Genomic DNA, 21,745 nt, shown 5'->3' with positions numbered 1-21,745 from the left:
GATAGGAAGCCAGGAGAGGGATTTCAGCAGGGGAGACGCTGAGACAGATTTAGGAAAGAGTAGAGTGATTCTGGCAACAGCGTTTAGGATAGATTGTAGGGGAGACAGGTGAGAGGCAGGAAGGCCGGACAGCAGGAGGTTACAGTAATCAAGACGGGAGAGAATGAGGGCCTGAGTCAGAGTTTTAGCAGTCGAGCAACAGAGGAAAGGGCGTATCTTTGTTATATTGCGGAGGAAAAAGCGACAGGTATTAGATACGTTTTGAATGTGAGAAAGGAGTCGAGTGTGACCCCTAGGCAGCGTGTTTGGGCTACTGGGTGAATGATAGTACTTCCAACAGTAATGTGCAAGGAGGTAGTAGGGCCAGGTTTGGGAGGAAGTATGAGGAGCTCTGTTTTTGCCATGTTGAGTTTAAGTCGGCGGAGGGCCATCCAGGATGATATCGCAGAGAGACATTCAAAAACTTTGGTCTGTACAGCAGGTGTAAGGTCAGGGGTGGAAAAGTAAATTTGAGTGTCGTCAGCATAGATGTGATATTAAAACCCAAAAGATGTTATTAGGTCACCTAGAGAAAGTGTGTACAGAGAAAAGAGGAGAGGTTCCAGGACAGAGCCCTGGGGTACCCCCACAGAGAGATCGATAGAGGAGGAGGAGGTGTTAGCAGAAGAGACACTGAAAGTACGATAAGAGGAGATCCAGGATAGAGCTTTGTTCTGAATACCAAGAGTATGGAGAATGTGAAGGAGAAGAGGGTGGTCCACGGTGTCAAATGCCGCAGAGATGTCGAGTAATATGAGCAGAGTGTAATGACATCTGTCTTTGGCAGCATGGGGGTCATTAGTTATTTTAGTGACGGCTGTTTCAGTGGAGTGAGCAGTGCGGAAGCCAGACTGTAGAGGGTCTAGGAGAGAACGTGTGTTGAGAAAGTGGAGCATCGAGAGAATACAAGACATTCAAGGAGTTTAGAGGAAAAAAGCAGGAGGGAGACAGGTCGATAGTTAGAAAGACAGGTAGGGTCAAGCTTTCTGTTTTTGAGTAATGGTATGACTGTTGCATGTTTGAAGGAGGAGGGAAAGGTACCAGAGGGAGGAGTTTAAAATGTGTGTGAGTGTGGGGATTATAGTAGGAGCAAGAGGTTTTAGGAGATGGGAGGGAATGGGGTCAAGATTGCAGGTGGTAGAAGGAGAAGAGAAGATCAGCAGCGACACATCCTACTCTGAGACAGTGGAAAAAGAGTCAAGGAAGGCAGAAGGAGCGTTAGGAAGCAGTGTGGGATGGGAGGAGGAAACAGAGGGGATGTTCTGCCGTATGGATTCCACCTTTTCCTTAAAATAGTCCTGAGGTGAGATGGAGGAAGGAGAGGCAGCTGAGGGTGGTTTGAGTAGAGTCAAAGACAGAGAAGAGTTGTCGAGGACACGCTATTAGAGAGGGTTGGGGTTCCTTACAATGCATCTGATCTCAGACGTGCTATTAGAGAGGGTTGGGGTTCCTTACAATGCATCTGATCTCAGACGTGCTATTAGAGAGGGTTGGGGTTCCTTACAATGCATCTGATCTCAGACGCGCTATTAGAGAGTGTTGGGGTTCCTTACAATGCATCTGATCTCAGACGCGCTTTTAGAGAGGGTTGGGGTTTCTTACAATGCATCTGATCTCAGACGCGCTATTAGAGAGGGTCGGGGTTCCTTACAATGCATCTGATCTCAGAAGCACTATTAGAGAGGGTTGGGGTTCATTACAATGTGTCTGACCCCAGACGCTATTAGAGAGGGTTGGGGTACCTTACAATGTATGTGATCTCAGACGTGCAAGGTGGGGGCACAGAGATTTGATAATTACATACCAATACAAACATACAAAAACAGATATAAAGAAGTAATGTGGGTCCCTGATCCCGAGAGTTTACAATCTACAGCAGGAGCGGCCAACTCCAGTCCTCAAGGGCCACCAACAGGTCAGGTTTTAAGGATATCCCTGCTTCAGCATAGGTGGCTCAATCAGTGGCTCGGTCTTCGACTGAACTTCGAAGACTGTGCCACTAATTGAGCCACCCGTGCTGAAGCAGGGATATCCTGAAAACCTGACCTGTTGGTGGCCGTTGAGGACTGGAGTTGGCTGCTCCTGCTGTAGAGAATTGAGATGGCGGCTCTGTTGTAAAACTGGATACTTCCCAGAATATCTTGTAATGGTATTAAGTGGATTTGCATGCAGAACTGGGACGGCCTGTAAAAGGAACCCACAAAACCATTTTTTAAACAACTTACCAAAGTCATTCTTTAGACAAATGTAGAGTGGTGTATTTACACTGAACATCAAGTTTTAAAAAAAATTGTAGGTTTGCCTCATAAAACCAAACTCCCCATAAAATGAGACTCTTTTTTTTTAAGGTTTTTCCTGCACATATGGTGTTTATTAGCTCCAGTCTCAGATTATGGCGGCATTGCTATGTGTAAGCCCCGGAGAAAGTCCTGCGGGTATAGAGAGGCCTCATTTGTTAAGGGTCAAATCACACGTTTTACAGTGCAATTAATGTTTCACGGAGAATAGCGCTGATATCTCCTCCTTGAAAGGTACAAGTTCGCCTTTCTCAAGCCCATTCTTCCTACCAATAACAGTAACTGTGTATTATTTCTTGGCTCACACACTTCCCGGATAAAACCCTGCCGTTTGGGGGTGGGGGGGATGAGGGGGGTGTTTTCAGAAATATTGACATATAAAACGCTTGCAAATTTTCTCCTGTTATAGTCGTCCCCCCTCCCCCACTGAAACTGTTTGTTTTGCTGCATTTGTTCCCTAAGTTAGACCCCAGCTACCCCCAACAAAATCAGTATATTTTCTATGTTTCAATTATATTTGTGGGCTTTTCTTTATTTTAGTTAGGTGGCAAGCCTATTTTTATTGAACTAAAAACCCATCTAAAATAATGACATTTTAGGTTCAATGGGAAAGAAATAAAGGATGAAGTCTAAACTGAAGGAGCGGCTCAGTGAGTAAAGACCCTGGATCAATTCCCCGTGTCGGCTCCTTGTGACCTCGGGCAAGTCACTTTATCTCCCTGTGCCTCAGGCATCAAAGACATAGATTGTAAGCTCTGCGGGGCAGGGACTGTGCCTGTAACATTCCTATGTGCTGCGTACCGCGCGCTATACTGTAATTGTGACGCGCTGTGTGTCCCATTGGGAGAAAAGCGCAATATGAAATAAAGTTTTTAGTAAATAATTCATCGTTACACAGATTCCATGAGCTTTAAAGGAATAATTTTACTTATTTGCATCAGGTTAAAAATGAAAAGGAATATGCCTCTTCTCGGAGTGCACTAAATCCTACCAAATCCGCTCGTCATGTTTATCTGATTGAATGACAATTGTTTCATCATTACATTGCAAACAAGGAGCAGAACAAAATAACAAGGCTTGGAGGGCTGACAAACAGTGTTATCACTAAAGACATTAGAGGAAGATTGCACAAACCCGCCAGGTTTTTATCGTGAAGAAGTTAAACGTTTAAAAAATGATTTAAAAAAAATACTTCTGCCTCTCTATTTTTCTAATAAAAACGCGGTAAGTTCTAATTTAACCTATTGACCTTACAGTGCCTCTACGTCATGGGGTCTGGCATTCCCGGGGTCTCATGATGTAGGGGTCACATGGCCTTTAACAACTCACTCTCCAGGGGAGATCTTCATTTTATTGCAATGATTATACATTTTTTTACTCTGTGATGGGCGATGTGTTGCATATACAACAATAGGGTTACAGCTAGATCAAGACTGGCCAACTCCAGTCCTCAGGGGCTACAAACAGGTCAGGTTTTAAGGATAACCCTGCTCCAGCACAGGGGGTGCAGTGAGAATGACTGAGCCACTGATTGAACCTCCTGTGCTGAAGCAGGGATATACTTAAAACCTGACATGTTGGTGGCCCTTGAGGACTGGAGTTGGCCTTCTTGGTTTAGACTTTACTCCCCCCCCCCCCCTTCCTGTAATATTGCTTTTCAGCCTCTTAAAGGTACCCTCTTGTATAGCCGGTTAGAAGAAAAAAAAGTTTTGGTAAAGAGTTTAATAGTCTAAATTAGATAAACAAATCTAACCAGGCTAATAGCAAAAGGTCTGCTTCTTTCATTGTTGGGAAATTAATTACAAGCTGCATTTCTTAGGGCGCTCTCAATAGGACTCATCCTGCTTACAAACTGACTTTGAAAAAACGTGTCAGATTTGGGCAACAAATCATCTGTGATGCAGGCGTGACCTGTAAGCGTGTCACTTTCACACAAACACCGTGGTACTTCTTACTGTAACAATAGCAGGGGACATTTAAAGAGGTAATCCAAAAAAAACCTTATTTTTCTTTTTATGTATTCCGCCGATAGATTAGTTCTCCCGTGATCGATCAGCATAGATCCTGCTTTCCCGGGGTATTTACTAAATGGCCGCTTTTCAGTTTCAATAAATCCTTCAGTCAGTGTAACTCAGCAGCTACAATCTATTCTTATATTACTCGGGTAACATTATCTATTGTTACAGTTTGCAGCTCAAACTGCTGGGAACATTGGCAACAAATGATCACAAACAGGAAAGTGTTGCAAATATCTTGCACTGCTGGGGAGGTGGGCTACAGCCTGCTATAGAAATCAAAGGATGCTCAGTATATTAAATCATTAAAAATGCCATTAAGAGCTGAATTTGATAATAAAAAAGATGGTAAGTATTATCTAATACTACAGAACTGATTTATTTATTTAAAAAAAACACACGTATGATATTGCTGAGATTGCAAACTTTCTTCAATTATTACATTTCTAAAAAAAACACAATAGGTCTGAGAAATCATTTTTTTCTCTCTTTATTTGCATGTTCTAAAGTCAGACACATTTACATAAAAAAAAAAAAGAATACACACATTCCCAGCTAATCAAATAATCCTCGTTAGGACAATTAAAGCCAGCCCTGCTAGAACGGCCAGCAAAAGCAAAACAGACGGCTCCTATCTTTCATTACAGGTCAGTTTCGGTAAGGGGGTTGCCAAAATTACAAGACATCCTAACAGAATGGCCTGTCGGGGTCTAGTTTTTTTTCTCTGCAGACTCCATAGGGACCAAATTACTCAAGATTAGTCATTACTGTGCATGCACAATACTGTGTGTAGGGGGATGCATGCATTGTGCTGTATAAGAGATATATCTCTCAAAAATGTATAGACGATACCGTTCTGTGTCTAACTAAATGCTTTTATTTGTGCGAGCTTTCGAGATCTCTGATCTGTTCTTCCGACGATGGTACATTGAATAAAGCAGCAAGGTTAAACTTAAAAACAGTGCGTATATATATATATATATATATATATATATATATACAGCTCAACCCCCTTATAACGCTGTGCTTGGGGTCCAAAGAATCACATCGCGTTATAAGCGGATCGCGTTAGAAATAACGTACAATTGTATGCATTGCTCAATAAATTATTTAAGATACCAATAATCGTGTTGTAAAGTATTCATAATTACTAAAATTGGGAGCCACGCTTGCATCGCGTTATAAGCGGATTCGCGTTGTAACGGCTCGCGTTATAAAGGGGTTGAGCTGTATATATATATATATATATATATATATATATATACACACACACACACACAGTGCTTTTTTTCTTCAAAAAAACGTGTGTATAGTGTGGTCCTCCAACAATCCTTTTTTGTGAACCCGCGCAGACGGTTACTGGGTTAATTGCTTGCACAGAAGCGGGCGCGCACTCAGCAGCAAAGCGCGATTATAAGGCGAGTATGGACTTTATTAAAAAAAAAAAAAAAACCTCGACTTTTATAATCAATCGAAACCGCTACATACATTTTATTTTTGTAAGTATGCATAAGGTGGGGATCCCCATGAACCCCCAGAAAAAAAGCCATACTGTATGTATATCTCATCGTAGAGGTAAAACTCATTAAGTGCATTTATGGCAAAAACTGACTAATTGCACTTCCTGACTTGGAATTTCTTGATATTTCTATTGAAAAACTCATTAAGTGCCAATTTAGTCATAGTTCAGAGTTACCAAAACATAAAACTCAGCTATGATTTTGATATGTCAAAAAGAACATTTAATCGCTTTTTCCCTCAGTACTCAAAGAATGTAGTTAATGGCTTAACTCTACAACGATGACTATATATAATCAGGACAGGCACTCCTATACTCAAAAAAAAAAAGTGAAATGTATTGACTTTTGATTCCACTTTTTTGGAGTATAGGAGTGCGTGTCTGGTTTCCGTATGTATGTGTGTACTGTATATATATTTGTGTGTGTGTGTGTGTATATATTTTTTTTTCTCATTATTATTATTAATATTATTATTATTTTTGTGTACCCAATTAGCCTTCCCCTTTTTGATCCAATAGCACATTTTCTGGGGGGGTTTTTTTTGCCACATTTGTTGCTTATTATAAAAGGAGTTTATTGACTGCAGAATCCTGCATCAACGGATATTCCAGCGTTACCTGCCAGGAACAATTACTGCGATGTGTTGGGAGCGCTGTGTCTCACGCCAGCAGGTCCTGAATATCATAAAATATATCCAGGCCTATAGAAACAAATTATCACTGGGGACCAAGACAATGCCGCATTCAGACACTGTGTCCTGCGTAAAGTCTTTGAGAGACTCCCTTAAATAGTGGCTCCGTTCAACATTTGAAATGCTCCATTTTTTACGCTCTCGAGGCTACATGTGGTAGCAAATTAGTTCTAGAACCATATCCCGTTCCGGTTTCTTCCTGGCAGAGAGTGGCGTTCTCACTGCCTGCGCTCTGTGACTGCCTCTGGCACGCTGTCGTTTATTCAGCTGTCCATACCCCAACTAATCCAGGGTCTTAAAATAAAAACAAACAGGATCTTTGGAGAAAGGACACAGGCAGAAGACGCTGAGACCCCATCTACGCGTGGAAAAGAGGGTTTATTTTATTTTAACCGTGCTATCATGCTGTGCCAACGTTTCTGATGCTTTAAAGCAGGGGTGCAGTCCTCCAGTCCCCCCAAACAGGTCGGGTTTTCAGGATATCACAGGTGGCTCAATCAGGGCCTCTGATTGAGCTACCTGTGCTGAAGCAGGGACTGATTGAGCCACCTGTGCTGAAGCTGGGCTATCCTGAAAACCTGACCGGTTGGTGAGGCTTGTGGACTGGACTTGAGCGCCCAGCTTTAAACGTTTACTAACGGTAGGGACTTGTTTAAGGGGTTACATCTGTGTGATAGATTCAAAAATCTGACCCCTATAAGTAATGTTCAAGTTAGTTTGTAACCTTGGGACACTGAGACTTGTTTGATATCACGGCGTGTTTAACAAGAGTTTACACAGGTAAAGCCCCCCCCACCCCCGCACCCCCAACCCTTATTTCGAGAAAAAGGTAAAGAAAACGATGGATTGAGAAACAATACCACATTCGGTGTTCCTCCCCTGTAAGAAATGCAATTTGTATCTCCAGGGAAACAATACAAGCCAAATATTTGCTTTTAGTACAGTTATATTAATTGAAGGATACATTGTTTATAAAGAGTTGTTGTTTTTGGCCAGCTTTGTCCGATTTGCTCTTTTAAGGGGACCAAAGTGAATCAAGAGCATGTTTTGTAGGTGACGCTTAGAAAATCTTCAACAAGGCGAGTGCAGGGTGACACAATAGAGTGTAATCCAGTTTAAAACGGCAGATTACTGAAGGTGTGAGCGAATGGCATTCTCTATTGTGGCATTAACACAACTGCAATCTTGTGGCTGTTTCTTTATTGCACACACGTGACACGTGGATTTAGCGAACAATTCTTTAAGGATGAAAACAAACACAATGTTGTTTCAAACGTACAATGAGTGGGCAGTCGGAAAAGCAGGAATAAGCAGGTGCAGTTGCTGTGGTGCGGTCTTCAATCCTCATGGCTGCGGGTTAAGACGGGGAAATGAGTGTACGTATCGGTTAATGAATATATTTGTGTTCTTGTTCCTTAGGCACATCAGGGATTTATCAAGGAGCCAACGGTTTGACCAATACTGGAGCATTTGGTGGTGTACATCAGGTGAGATATTGACCATCGGATAATAAGTAACAAATGTAGAAATAAACATTAGAGACGGACAAATCCGTTTCCCGGATTTTCTCATATTTTCGCCCCAAAATCCGTTTCCCGGTGTAAAATTCGCGGACGGATTTGGTTGTTTTTTTAATCTGCCCGGATTCATCAACAACCGCCATTGGATCCAATCCGTGGATTCAGCGATCTGTTGGCGGATTCTTGAGAACGGATCGCTGAATCCGCGGATCAGATGCTGCAAATCCGTCCACACGTATGTATGTGTATATATACACATGTATGTATAAGTGTGTCTGTGTATATATACACGTGTATGTATGTGTGTGTATATACACGTGTATGTATATGTGTCTGTATATATATATACACGTGTGTATATGTGTATATATACACAAGTATGTATTTATGTGTATATATACATATGTATGTATGTGTGTGTGTGTGTATATACACGTATATGTATGTGTATATATACACGTGTGTGTGTGTGTATGGTGTGTGTGTATGTATATACTTATGTACTGTATGTATGTGTATATATACACATGTATGTATATGTGTGTCTGTGTATATATACACGTGTATGTATGTATATGTGTGTATGTGTGTATATATACACGTGTGTGTGTGTGTTTATGTGGCTTTGGATAACATTGTGATGCTGTTTACTTTTCTACCCTATACCCTCTGTAGCTTTACTAATCATAAAAATGTGTTTTCCTAAATAATTGGAAATATTGAACCAGTTTATAAGCAAACTGTGTGATTACAATAAAAGAAACACACAATACCTCCTTCTGTGCATATCTGGCCCACTGATTATCCTCAGGAATTCGGGCTTAGTATCGGTAACGCAAATATCTTTCCACTAAGAGAGATTTTGGCACGTTCTCTGCCGTACTGCCTCGCCAGCACTGTACTTCCCTTTCAGATACATAACGCATTAATAACGTAAAAACGGGCTGAACTGATAAGAATTCTACGAGGCCGATGTTTAAAGGAGCAATCCAAGCTGTTTTTTATTTTCTTATATAGGATTGAAGCGGGGAGTGGGGCGAAGAACTTTCCTCCAGGGGGCGCCGGTATCTCTTGCAAATTTAAAGCTCCCACATAACACGGGCCAATAGGAAGCTGCACCGGATGACGTCACGGCTTCCTATTGGCCCACAGGGCATGGGAGCTTTGTAAAGCGGCCATTATGTGAACCCTGCTAGCAGAGCCGGAGCAGGTTCCAGCACCCTCCTATGGAGGTCTGTATCTCCGGAAGCAGGGGGTCCCCGGAGCCGAAATTAACGGGGTTCAGCTCTGGAGACCCCCTGCTTCAATCCTACGGTTTTTGTTTTTTTAAATGTCTTCTAGTAAATGCTACGAAATGCTCTGTCTTCCCATCCAGTAGCACAGGAATATTTCAAAGGAAATTCCCCACAAAATACTTTCTCCTGTCTCTTCCGTGGTGAAAAACAAAGTAAAACTTGATTAACTCATATTTGTGTTGCATGTTGCATTCGTTGCATTCGTTGCATTCGTTGCATTGTAGATGATATTGGCACACATATTAAACTCAATATCATGTCAATTGAAAGTGGCACAGCTGGGTCATTTTGAAGTGTACGGCGTATTACTTCCAGACGTCCCCGTGTATACATAGGGGAGTCGTTTCTTTGTACAGTATCAAGGAAAGAGTACCCCCATTAACTATAAACTGGCGTAGGGAACATCTGACTTCCTTCAGTTGAGTTCAAGTTTATTGTTTAACGTAACAATTTTTGCCATGTTGAGAGAGAGCCCGAGAGAGGCAGCTGTATCCTGCGTTTAATTAGCGTCGGTCCTTACATCGGCGCATCAATAGGAGCCGCTAGAGTAGAATGGAGACGCACACGTATTATAATGGGATGTATGTATGTCTTTATTTATATAGCGCCATTAGTGTACATGGCGCTTCGCAGTAGTGTGATGGATCCAGTTGTGCATCTCTGCCCAATCACCTTTCTTTCTTTGTCAGGTTTTGGGTGTTCACCTTTCTGCTTCAAAATCTGCATTCAATGTAAACCAGTCACAATCAGGCTACTCCCCCATTCAGAGCCCCCCCAAAAATGAATTTGTGCTTACATTTCAAAGAAACAAGGGCAGTTAAATCTTGGTTTTAAGCATGGTTACTTTTGTTTAAGGAAACCAATTAGATCAGGGGTGGGCAACTCCAGTCCTCAAGGGCCACCAGCAGGTCAGGTTTGAAGGATATCTCTGCTTCAGCACAGGTGGCTCAATCACACTGATTCAGCCACCTGTGCTGAAGCAGGGATATCCTTCAAGCCTGACCTGCTGATGACCCTGGATTTTCCCACCCCTGAATTACATCGAACACGTGCGTTCTCACGTGGACCTCTCTTGGCGCTGGCCTCTGCACTAGACTCCAAATCTCCCGTATTTGTGTTCTATTAGATGCCGATAGTCGGACCCTGCTCAAACTTTTCACACCATTATTCCGTAATCAGGGACAGCAATGGTGCCAGGTTCTCTGTTCTCTCTTTGGACCTACATTTTAAGACTAGAGTATTGGACTAATGCCTGTCTTTTTTTTTTTCCCCTGCCAAAGGAATACTCATCATATCCAGGATTTAGCCAAAGTCAATACCCACAATATTACAGCCCGTCATACAACTCTCCGTACGTACCGACCAATAGCATCAGTCCAACAGCCCTCTCCACTACCACATACTCTCTGCAGGAGTCTTCTCACCATATTTCCAATCAGAGTACAGAGTCATTATCTGGTAGGTAAATCTGGGTACTTTAATCCATGTTCATTTATAATTTTCCCTATAAGAGAGAGGACTTGTAAAGCATTTCAGAACAATAAGATCACAAATGTTACTTGGTTACTTGGTTGGTTTATTGGTTTCTTAGTTACATAGTAGATGAGGTTAAAAAAAGACCATCTGTCCATGAAGTTAAACCTATTCTAAAATTTAGACGGCAGATACTTATCTTATATTTGTATTTGTATTTGCCCCAAAGATCTCTGATAAGGTGAAAAATAAATTCCTTCCTGACTCCAGTATTGGCAATCAGATTTCTCCCTGGATCAACATCCTTCCCATGTTTACTTAACTGGTATATCCCTGTATACCTTTCCTTTCTAAAAGATGTCCAACCTATTTTTTAACAAATCTATTGTATCTGCCATCACAGTCTCCATGGGTAATGAATCCCTCACTGTAACTGCCCTTACTGTAAAGAACCCTTTCCTTTGTTGCTGGTGAAACCTCCTTTCCTCCAACCTAAAGGGATGGCCCCGAGTCCTTAGTGCTGCCCGTGGGATGAATAGTTCTTTTGAAAGCTCCCTGTACTGTCCCCGAATATATTTATATATAGTTATCATATCCCCTCTTAGACAACTCTTTTCTAATGTAAATAAATCTAAATTAGCTAGCCTCTCCTTATAAATCAGATGGGTAGCATCATGTGTTGTATTGGACTAATAGTTTATAGTAGATAAGCTTTCTAACCTCACAGGCTTCTTAATGTGTAGAAGTTGTTCAGAACATTTGACTGTTGAAAAACTGCGCTACCTGAAGAAGAGCATTTATTTATTTATTTATTTATAAAATATTTTACCAGTAAGTAATACATTGAGAGTTACCTCTCGTTTTCAAGTATGTCCTGGGCACAGAGTAAAACAAAATAATACATGGTTACAAATACAGTTACATAAATGAACAAGGTATACATTATATACAAGACATTGCATGCACAGTTACAGATAATATATATTATGAGCGTATGAAACAGTTACAGACCAGATGAAAGTGTGAGACAGCCTTAGGTTTGAAAGAATTTAAGCTGGTGGTGGATATGAGAGTCTGGTAGGTTGTTCCAGTTTTGGGGTGCACGGAAGGAGAAGGAGGAACGTCCGGATACTTTGTTGAGTCTTGGGACCATGAATAGTCTTTTGGTGTCTGATCTCAGGTGATAGGTGCTGCATGGGGTAGGGGTGAGGAGCTTGTTCAGGTAGCTGGGTAGCTTGCCCAGAAAGTATTTGAGGGTGAGACAGGAAAGGTGAACTTTGCGCCTAGACTCTAGTGATGACCAATCTAGTTCTTTGAGCATTTCGCAGTGATGTGTGTTGTAGTTGCATTGGAGAACAAAACGACAAATTGAATTGTAGAGGGTGTCAAGTTTGCTAAGGTGGGTTTGAGGAGCCGAGCCATATACTATGTCTCCATAGTCAATAATTGGCATTAGCATCTGCTGTGCGATACGCTTTCTGACCAGGAGACTTAGGGAGGATTTGTTCCTGTAAAGTACCCCTAGTTTGGCATAGGTCTTGGTTGTCAGAGTATCAATGTGCATCCCGAATGTTAAGTGGGAGTCAAACCATAAGCCCATTGTGGGGCACGGAGGTTTGCGTTTTGCCGCGCTGCATTGGCTCATCTTTCAAATGAACGCTATAATCTGTCCTAAAAATAGGATTCGTTCCTAATAACATTCAGGGCGTGTTGGAAGGAGGGAAGCTGGCAATTCATGAAGAACTACAGAATACAGTCGCAAATGATTACTCCTGCTCATGATTTGCCATCTTTAGGAAGAATTTTGGAGTAAAGCTTCCTGAGGGATCCGTGCAATGAGATGAAATCATATTCAAATTTATGGGACAAGAACTGAGATGTTTGATACATAACACTGATATTATTGCTCATGCCAATAGTGATTACCACAGTGTGTGTGTATGTATATACTGTATGTATATACAGTATGTGTGTGTGTGTGTGTACATATACACACACACACACACTGTGTGCGGTATATATAGATATATATAGTTTTATTTTCCAGCAGGAGAATATAATGGTCCCTCTACACCATCTAAAGATTCCGAAAGCGAGCGTCAACACAGAGGATCTGATGGAAAATTACGTGGCAGATCTAAAAGGAATAACGACCCCTCTCCTGCCGTGGATAATGAAATTGAGGTATGTTTTTAGTGCCCTTATGTTGGGTGGAATATATTTGATATACGTGCACTTTGTGTAGGGATACCAGATCCTCCCAATAATAACTAAACACATCTGCTTTATGGGACTTTTGTACAGTTAGTGTGCAGTTATATTAAATTTAAAGTGTAGACCCCAAACCATTAGCGATAACATCTTCGAGACCACCTCCAGTGCGGGGTTTCAGTTAAGCCGTCTTTGTTCACATGTGGCAGAGAAGCGAAGCCTTTGCTGGAAAGCGCCATTATGAAGCTTGGTTGTGTCTGTGTCCGTTCTCCGATCTGACCTGACGCATCGTTGGTGTGCATTGAAACATTGATCCACAATAACGCCCGGGTTTAGTGGCTCCACGCGTGTCTTCCTTTTCTGCCACAGTTGTTGAGCATTACAGCTCATCATTCCAATGTGACATAACAGACATATATTGCAAAACAAATACACACAAGGATTGAAAACCAGCCAATGTTGCACGTCACACGTTTTGTCTTTGGAAAGATGGAAGAAGGCGTACCCACCGTTTGGACGAATAAGCTTACCACAGATGCTGAAGCCACTTAAGAGTGCCAGATGTAATGAAGAGCAAGCAGCACTTGCATGGACCTTTTTTTCCAGGCTGTGTATTGGTGGATCGACGTTTTGGTCCTGCACAGGGACTTGCCTCATATCGTGACTATGTGTAAAGTCCGTGTGAGTGCTGCCTTTTCTTTTGTTACATCTGTATTTATAAAGCGGCTGCTGCCCAAACTGGTCGGTGTACCCCAACAGCGAGAAATGTGCTCCATGTTTGTTAAAGGAACAGTTGGAAAATGTTTTCAAGAGGGCGCCCATGCCAGTTAAAACAATTGTATACGTGTAATGGTCTGCGCGGCTGACCACCACTTACCAGGTGTTGTAGATTACAAGGTTCTAAAAAGCACAAAAGAATGAATGAGAAGCGATTTCCTGGCTTTGGAACGCTCCATATGAGAGGGCTCTTCCACATGCTACTGTGGGTCAGGAGGTCACATGTACTTTTTGATATCCAAGTTCAGTTTTTCATTATTATTTTTATGATGGTGTCAATCATCATTGGTATCAGTGGCCTCAATGCAGTTGTTATCGAATGCAGTAAAGAGTTGTCTGTGTATCAAGGCAAAGAAATGTGTTTTTGTCCCATTGCACCATTCTTGCAAGGAGTTATATTTCCTACATTTGACACAGATTGCTATTCTATTAGTCTTTAGAATTGATTGATATTTGATGCAGAAACATGGAGAATGAATGAAAACAGCTGCAGAGTTTGTTACATTCCATTGGGGAGGAGTTTGTTTACATCCCATTGGGGAGGAGTTTGTTTACATCCCATTGGGGAGGAGTTTGTGACATCCCATTGGGGAGGAGTTTGTGAAATCCCATTGGGGAGGAGTTTGTTACATTCCATTGGGGAGGAGTTTGTGAAATCCCATTGTGGAGGAGTTTGTTACATCCCATTGGGGAGGAGTTTGGTACATCCCATTGGGGAGGAGTTTGTTACATCCCATTGGGGAGGAGTTTGTTATATCCCATTGGGGAGGAGTTTGTTACATCCCATTGGGGAGGAGTTTGTTATATCCCATTGGGGAGGAGTTTGTTATATCCCATTGGGGAGGAGTTTGGTACATGCCATTGGGGAGGAGTTTGTTACATCCCATTGGGGAGGAGTTTGTTATATCCCATTGGGGAGGAGTTTGTTATATCCCATTGGGGAGGAGTTTGGTACATCCCATTGGGGAGGAGTTTGTTTACATCCCATTGGGGAGGAGTTTGTGACATCCCATTGGGGAGGAGTTTGTTATATCCCATTGGGGAGGAGTTTTTTTATATCCCATTGGGGAGGAGTTTGGTACATGCCATTGGGGAGGAGTTTGTTATATCCCATTGGGGAGGAGTTTGTTACATCCCATTGGGGAGGAGTTTGTTACATCCCATTGGGGAGGAGTTTGTTGCATCCCATTGGGGAGGAGTTTGATACATCCAATTGGGGAGGAGTTTGATACATCCCATTGGGGAGGAGTTTGATACATCCCATTGGGGAGGAGTTTGATACATCCAATTGGGGAGGAGTTTGATACATCCAATTGGGGAGGAGTTTGATACATCCCATTGGGGAGGAGTTTGATACATCCCATTGGGGAGGAGTTTGTGACATCCCATTGGGGAGGAGTTTGTTATATCCCATTGGGGAGGAGTTTGTTATATCCCATTGGGGAGGAGTTTGATACATCCCATTGGGGAGGAGTTTGATACATCCCATTGGGGAAGAGTTTGGAACATCCCATTGGGGAGGAGTTTGGAACATCCCATTGGGGAGGAGTTTGATGCATCCCATTGGGGAGGAGTTTGTTACATCCCATTGGGGAGGAGTTTGATGCATCCCATTGGGGAGGAGTTTGTTACATCCCATTGGGGAGGAGTTTGTGACATCCCATTGGGGAGGAGTTTGTGACATCCCATTGGGGAGGAGTTTGTGACATCCCATTGGGGAGGAGTTTGTGACATCCCATTGGGGAGGAGTTTGTGACATCCCATTGGGGAGGAGTTTGATACATCCCATTGGGGAGGAGTTTGGTACATCCCATTGGGGAGGAGCTTGTTACATCCCATTGGGGAGGAGTTTGTTTACATCCCATTGGGGAGGAGTTTGTTTACATCCCATTGGGGAGGAGTTTGTTTACATCCCATTGGGGAGGAGTTTGTTTACATCCCATTGGGGAGGAGTTTGATACATCCCATTGGGGAGGAGTTTGTTACATCCCATTAAAATGTGTATTGTGTAACTATTTCTAATAACACTCCACTGACTAGTGAATTTGGAACAAAATTGGATACATTGACACCAAGGGATCTATTTATGAAAGTCTTCCAGCTGAAAAACAATTGGGTTCTTTACTTTGGTAAATCTGGTGTATTTCGGCACAGGTTTTGCCCCTGTTATTTAGCAGGGAGATTTTGAGGCTAAAAATGATCGTACTTCTTTTTTTCCCCCAATGTTACTCTTACATACAGTACATAGATACCTGTCCTTAGCATATCGGTTCTGATAATAGTAATACTGTAGTTTGCTTCCAGAAGACTCTCAATCACTTTTGTGTAAGAAATACAACCTAACCCCTTTTATTTATTGAAACCAATGGGATGTTTCCAGGAGCAACATGTAGGTAAAATAAAGTTGTCTTCTTCAGGATACTGTTCACGTTCAAGCTATCTCCTGATGGATCCCATGCGGCAGTTAGTATGCGTTTACAACCATCTACATTTTCATGGCTGTCTCCCAGTACTAATATGGCGCCCACTACCCCCTTCTTCTCCCTTTGCCGGATTGCTGGACCCATTGGCTAGAGATTGGTTATAGGACATAAACTCATCATTCTGGTCCTAGAAATACACAACAGGTTTAGTTCGTGGGATCAGTGCAAGGGTTAGCTTTGACATACTCCTCACCGCCATACAGTGATGTCGTTGTTTTGAGAGCGAGGCATTTTCCCTTGGACATGCATGTACCGGTGTATCCGTGCTTGCTCCACTGTTTGATCTAGCAGTGTGGGATTTAGGGATGCGAATATCATGTGACGCGTCCTACGTCGCTGCCGTTCTACTTCCCCCCCCCCCCCATTATATTAGCATCAAAGAATCTACCAGGCACAAGGTGGTGCCAACATCTTTACTTGGCATAAATGCCCCACATGCTAGAAACGTCAGTACCAGGGCCACGCGTGTCTTTGTGTTGGTGCAGCTCTCCCCTAATGCTTCAATAGCTGCCTATTTCTAACAGGTGTCCTTAGATTTTGTGGGGAATGTATCCAGGTACGAACAGGAGTTGGCTTTGGCGCCATTTTGTGCCGGCTTTTGTATCGGACAATTCCCAGCTCGTGTGGTTAGCCAGCGACGTTTACAAGACTTCCGACGTGGTAGGAGTTTAGTGAGCTGGTAAAAATGACGCACAGAGGCGCAGAATTTCAAACATCTATAGTATAACTTGTGCATCGTGTAAACTTTCTCTTATTAACCCTTCCTGTATCGCACACAACGTAAAACCTGGAGCAAACGCTTCATACATTGACACAAACGCACTCAAGGTGACGTAATTGTGTCAGTTTTGCTCCAAATTTGCTCGTATACATCACCCCCTTTGTATCTGCTGTTACCATTTGTATCAAATTCCCAACCTCTTAATGAGAGAGTTTCCAATACGTCAGACAGAAGTACAAAGCCACACCCCAGTCGGAAACAACAGCTTCTTAAACCAGGAGTAGCCAGCTCCAATCCTCAAGAGATACCAACAAATCAGGTTTTCAGGATATCCCTGCTTCAGCACAGGTGGCTCAATCAGTCCCTGCTTCAGCACAGGTTGCTCATTCAGTGGCTCAGTCTTTGACGGAGACCCTGACCGCTCTCGAAACCCTGACCTGTTTGGTAGCTCTTGAGGACCGGGGTTTGCCACCCCCGTCTTAGACAATAGAAAATGAAGTCCGGTAGTTTGTCATTTTAACTCCCTAATCCCATTTTCTCTTAATGCCTTTTCCACCTGTGTGTGTGTGGTTTTTTTTTTGGTTTTTTTTAGTGAGAAAACCAAGAATTGATAAAAAAAAAAAAAAATAGTTGGCTGGCTAACAAAGGAACTAGTTTAAAAAAAATAATACATTAAAGCAGGGTTGAAAAGCCCAGATTTAATTTGAATAAATGTCCTGTAGTTAGTTTGGCTACACTCAGAAGGCCCCAAAGACTGCCCTTTTCACCCGTCTGCACCGTCTGCACCGCCTGCACCGCCTGCACCGCCTGCACCGTCTGCACGTCTGCACCGTCTGCACCGTCTGCACGTCTGCACCGTCTGCACGTCTGCACCGTCTGCACCGTCTGCACGTCTGCACCGCCTGCACCGTCTGCACGTCTGCACCGTCTGCACGTCTGCACCGCCTGCACGTCTGCGCGGAATTCCTTGCGCTGGAAGAAAGTTAATGGAAAAACATTTCTGTTTGTTCCCCTTCAATCGGGAGTTTTCTTATGATCGACACAATGTTGCTGCTACATTATTTGTACAGTTACCTGTGCGTCTGAAACCAATCTCTTCTGTGAAGCAGTACAGTACACCAGTTCTCATGGGCCACCAACAGGTCAGGTTTTCAGGATATCAGTCGAAGACTGAGCCACCTGGGCTGAAGCAGGGATCTCCTGAAAACCTGAGGATACTGCCCTAAACCTCTCACATCCCAGTTCACCCTGATCCTTAGTAATCTTTAACAAAAACGAGCTTTCATTTGTATTGTGTAGGTCCCTCCAGCTAGTTGGGATAGAAAAACATGGCTCCACACCTGCTAGATTGATGCTTTTCGTTTCAAATTAGGAGTAGTGAACAATTCGCAGCAAATTGCTGCCTAGCCGCTTCTAAAATGAATAGTGACTGCATCTTTGACTTTATACCATGAAATAAAGGCCGTGTGTAATTGGGGTTAGTTGTACGTAGGGTGTGTTACACAGGAAATGGTCCTTTGCTGTAATCCATTGCTCTAAACTGCCTGCCTCTCTCTCATCACAGCGCGTGTTCGTCTGGGATCTGGATGAGACCATGATTATTTTTCACTCCTTGCTCACGGGAACCTTTGCGACCAGATATGGGAAGGTAAATCCAATTCAACTTATTTCATGTTTCAAACGCCTGTTTGTGCAGCTTAAGCACGGGGTGGGAATGGTGGGGTCATCCATAATATCGCTGCGCAGGCGCACGCTGCTGGCGCTGCTCTGCGTTATGTTTTAATATATGGGTTTCGAACTCAGTCTTCGAGGGCCACCAACAGGGCAGGTTTTATGGATATCCCTGCTTCAGCACAGGTGGCTCCATCTGGGGCTCAGTCCTGAGTTAGACACCCCTGATTTAATAGAACGTGTTAAAAATGGTTGTTTTCCTTCTGGTGCAGCTTTTACTTGTTGTTTTTCATTCTGTAAAATATATAGTGGTAATGAGAAAAACCCCAACTATTCTTGAATTATTTTGTTTGGAGCTATTTTCATTAAAAGTTGTTTTTCTTCCCTCTCTGTATATTTCAGTTTTCAAGCACAAATTGTCGCCCCCCTCTCCCCCTCCTCCACCCCTCCCCTCACCCCCCCCCCCCCCCCCCAACCCCCAAGAGATTACAGTCTAAGGTTTTGTGTCTGGGATGAACCTTCTAGCACCAGAAAGAAACTTACAGAAAGGCTCTGATTAGTGTATTTGATCCTAAGTGGCTTCCACAAGGCCACGAATGGTTGCCACTTTCATCCACTTGGCGAAGTTTAAAAAAAAAATGTGCATTTAAAAACAAACGCACACAGGTAACCATGGAAACTACCAAAGTAGAATCTTGAGCAAGAGGGCAGCCATCTTGTCAACCCTTGTTTTCCACAAAGGTGTGACAGGCCTTTGTGGCACTAAATTAATTATATATTTTACAATTTACATTGAAACCCTTTTTTTTTTGCTTTAGAAACTTTTGGATGAATGTACTTTTTTGCCACATTGCCTTTTTTTTCTTCGTCTGCACTTATTTTGTGCCAGTTGTGCTTTAGTACAGTGCATAAAACCTGATGACTTATTTCCTATTTAAACAGCTTCCAATTAATCCTGCTTAGCAGCTTTTAAAAGGGGAACATGCCTGCCCTTATCATCACAAGCCATCAATTAAAACACTAATATAGCAATTTCACTGCTCATAACCCTAAACCTTACGCATGTCTATTTATAGACTGAGAAGGCAAACTTAAGCTAATGAGTCACAATGTACCAGCACATCATTAAAATGTGTATGTACATTAAAAGGTGCCAGGGGTGAATGTAATCTCCACCCAGTGTTCTAGTTAAATGCTGCAGGGAACATGTAATTGCCACATATAATGGCCAGAAATAAAAGGTACTGGCTTAGGTCATACAGAGCGCTTGCAGGAGAGACGCCGTATATACGAACCTCGCCGCCGTATCTAATCTTCTTCAGCAAATAGAAATATCACTTGGGAGCACAGTCGCGTGTCCGACAGGTCTGCAAACCCTGCCTTTCCCCATTATCTCTTTGCATGCGGTGCTGCCAGGGATTCTGGGTAATGACATAATAATAATAGCATGTTCTTGTATAGCACTGCTAGTTTTACGTAGCGCTTTACATAGACATTTTGCAGGCACAGTACCTGCCCCGTGGAGCTTGCAATCTGTTTTTGGTGCCTGAGGCACAGGGAGATAAAGTGACTTGCCCAAGGTCACAAGAAGCCGAGCAAATGCAAATGAGCACACACTGTCACTTTTTACTTCTTGTACATTTTAACATGGGACCCCTATAAGTTTACGCCTGCCGGATTACACAGCTTTTCAGCACAGCCTGGGTTAGAGAAGTGCAGAGCCAGTAACCTACTCATAGAGAGCTATTTCAACCTCTTGGGTCTCATCAGTGTGAGGCGGGTTATACTGGCAAAGTTCGCTCGCCTGTACCTTGGAGAACTGAATATTAACATGTTTAAAGTGAACCAAAGTGAGTGGCCTGTTCTATACGTTAAATGTAGGGATTTGCACCATTTTTAAAAAAACTAATCACAGAGTTTTTGTATATTTCCAATGCGGCAGGATTTCTATAATATTCACCTCATTTCTTTTGGGATAAGACCGTGTGCAAACTGTTGTGTTTGTAGGGAGATTTCTCTTCCTTAGTTTGTCCCTTTTAGATGAGGGTAGTGTAATTAATTTAGGGAGATACCTGGGAGAGGAGTGAGGGGGGGGGGGAGAGGAGTGAGGGGGGGAGAGAGGAGTGAGGGAGGGAGAGGCGTGAAGGGGGGGAGAGGCGTGAGGGGGGGGGTGAGGGGGGGAGAGGAGTGGGGAGGGAGGAGTGACGGGGGGGAGAGGAGTGACGGGGGGGGAGAGGAGTGAGGGGGGGAGTGAGGGGGGAGAGGAGTGGGGGGGGAGGAGTGACGGGGGGGAGAGGAGTGACGGGGGGGAGGAGTGACGGGGGGGGGGAGAGGAGTGAGGGGGGGGGAGGATTCACCACATCACCAAATAAAATTCAGACACAAGAAGCAAATAAGTAAAAATAGTGAGGGGGCTGAAACGGGACGGCAGTTCCATTAATAAATCGCTTTAAAGCAGCAATTCGAGCCGTTTCTTTTTGTTTAACATAACAGGGGGTCTCCAGAGCTGAACCCCATTAATTTTGTCTCTGGGGACCCCCTGCTTCCGGAGATACTTACCTCCGTAGGGGGTGCCGGAAGCTCCTCCGCTCGGCTAGCTGGGTTCTCATCATGGCGGCGTTTCCACGCTCCCGCGCCCTGCGGGCCAATAAGAAGCTGCGACATCGTCCCGTTCGGCTTCCCATGTGCCCATGTCACGTGGGAGCTTGGGTGTAAGTATCTCCGGAAGCAGGGGGTCCCCGGAGCTGAAATTAATGGGGTTCAGCTCCGGACTCCCCCTGCTTCAAACCCATGTTAAAAAAATTAAACGGCATGAGTTTATCATTTTAAAACCGTTTTTCCCACTGCCCTTTTAAGTATAAAGCAATGCCGAGTACAGCTAGACCGTTATGACCTCTGCAGATCAGGGGGGGGGGGGGGGGGCATACGTGTCCACGGGCCACATGCTCTGAAACCGGGGGAACGGGGGGCCTGACAATTCATTGAGAGGGGGCCTGTTAAGCTTGGGTCCAGCAGAGGAAGGGGTCAAGTTC

General features: G+C 43.4%; 1 protein-coding gene across 6 annotated transcripts in view; it reads left to right on the top strand.

The window, feature by feature from the left end:
* The window catches only part of EYA2 (EYA transcriptional coactivator and phosphatase 2), a 165,187-nt gene that overhangs the window by 91,486 nt on the left and 51,956 nt on the right, over positions 1 to 21,745 (top strand). For 4 of the 6 annotated variants that reach the window (XM_075571297.1, XM_075571291.1, XM_075571292.1 and 1 more), the window contains 4 exons: positions 7,982 to 8,049; positions 10,658 to 10,835; positions 12,898 to 13,034; positions 18,607 to 18,690. In XM_075571297.1, the coding sequence (XP_075427412.1) occupies positions 7,982 to 8,049; positions 10,658 to 10,835; positions 12,898 to 13,034; positions 18,607 to 18,690 (467 nt within the window). The remainder of the gene's footprint in view (positions 1 to 7,981; positions 8,050 to 10,657; positions 10,836 to 12,897; positions 13,035 to 18,606; positions 18,691 to 21,745) is intronic. The other 2 variants (XM_075571293.1, XM_075571296.1) reach the window with 2 other exon arrangements.

The sequence above is a fragment of the Ascaphus truei genome, chromosome 15, assembly GCF_040206685.1.
Source record: "Ascaphus truei isolate aAscTru1 chromosome 15, aAscTru1.hap1, whole genome shotgun sequence".
Classification (NCBI taxonomy): domain Eukaryota; kingdom Metazoa; phylum Chordata; class Amphibia; order Anura; family Ascaphidae; genus Ascaphus; species Ascaphus truei.
This window is presented reverse-complemented; position numbering and strand designations above follow the sequence as displayed.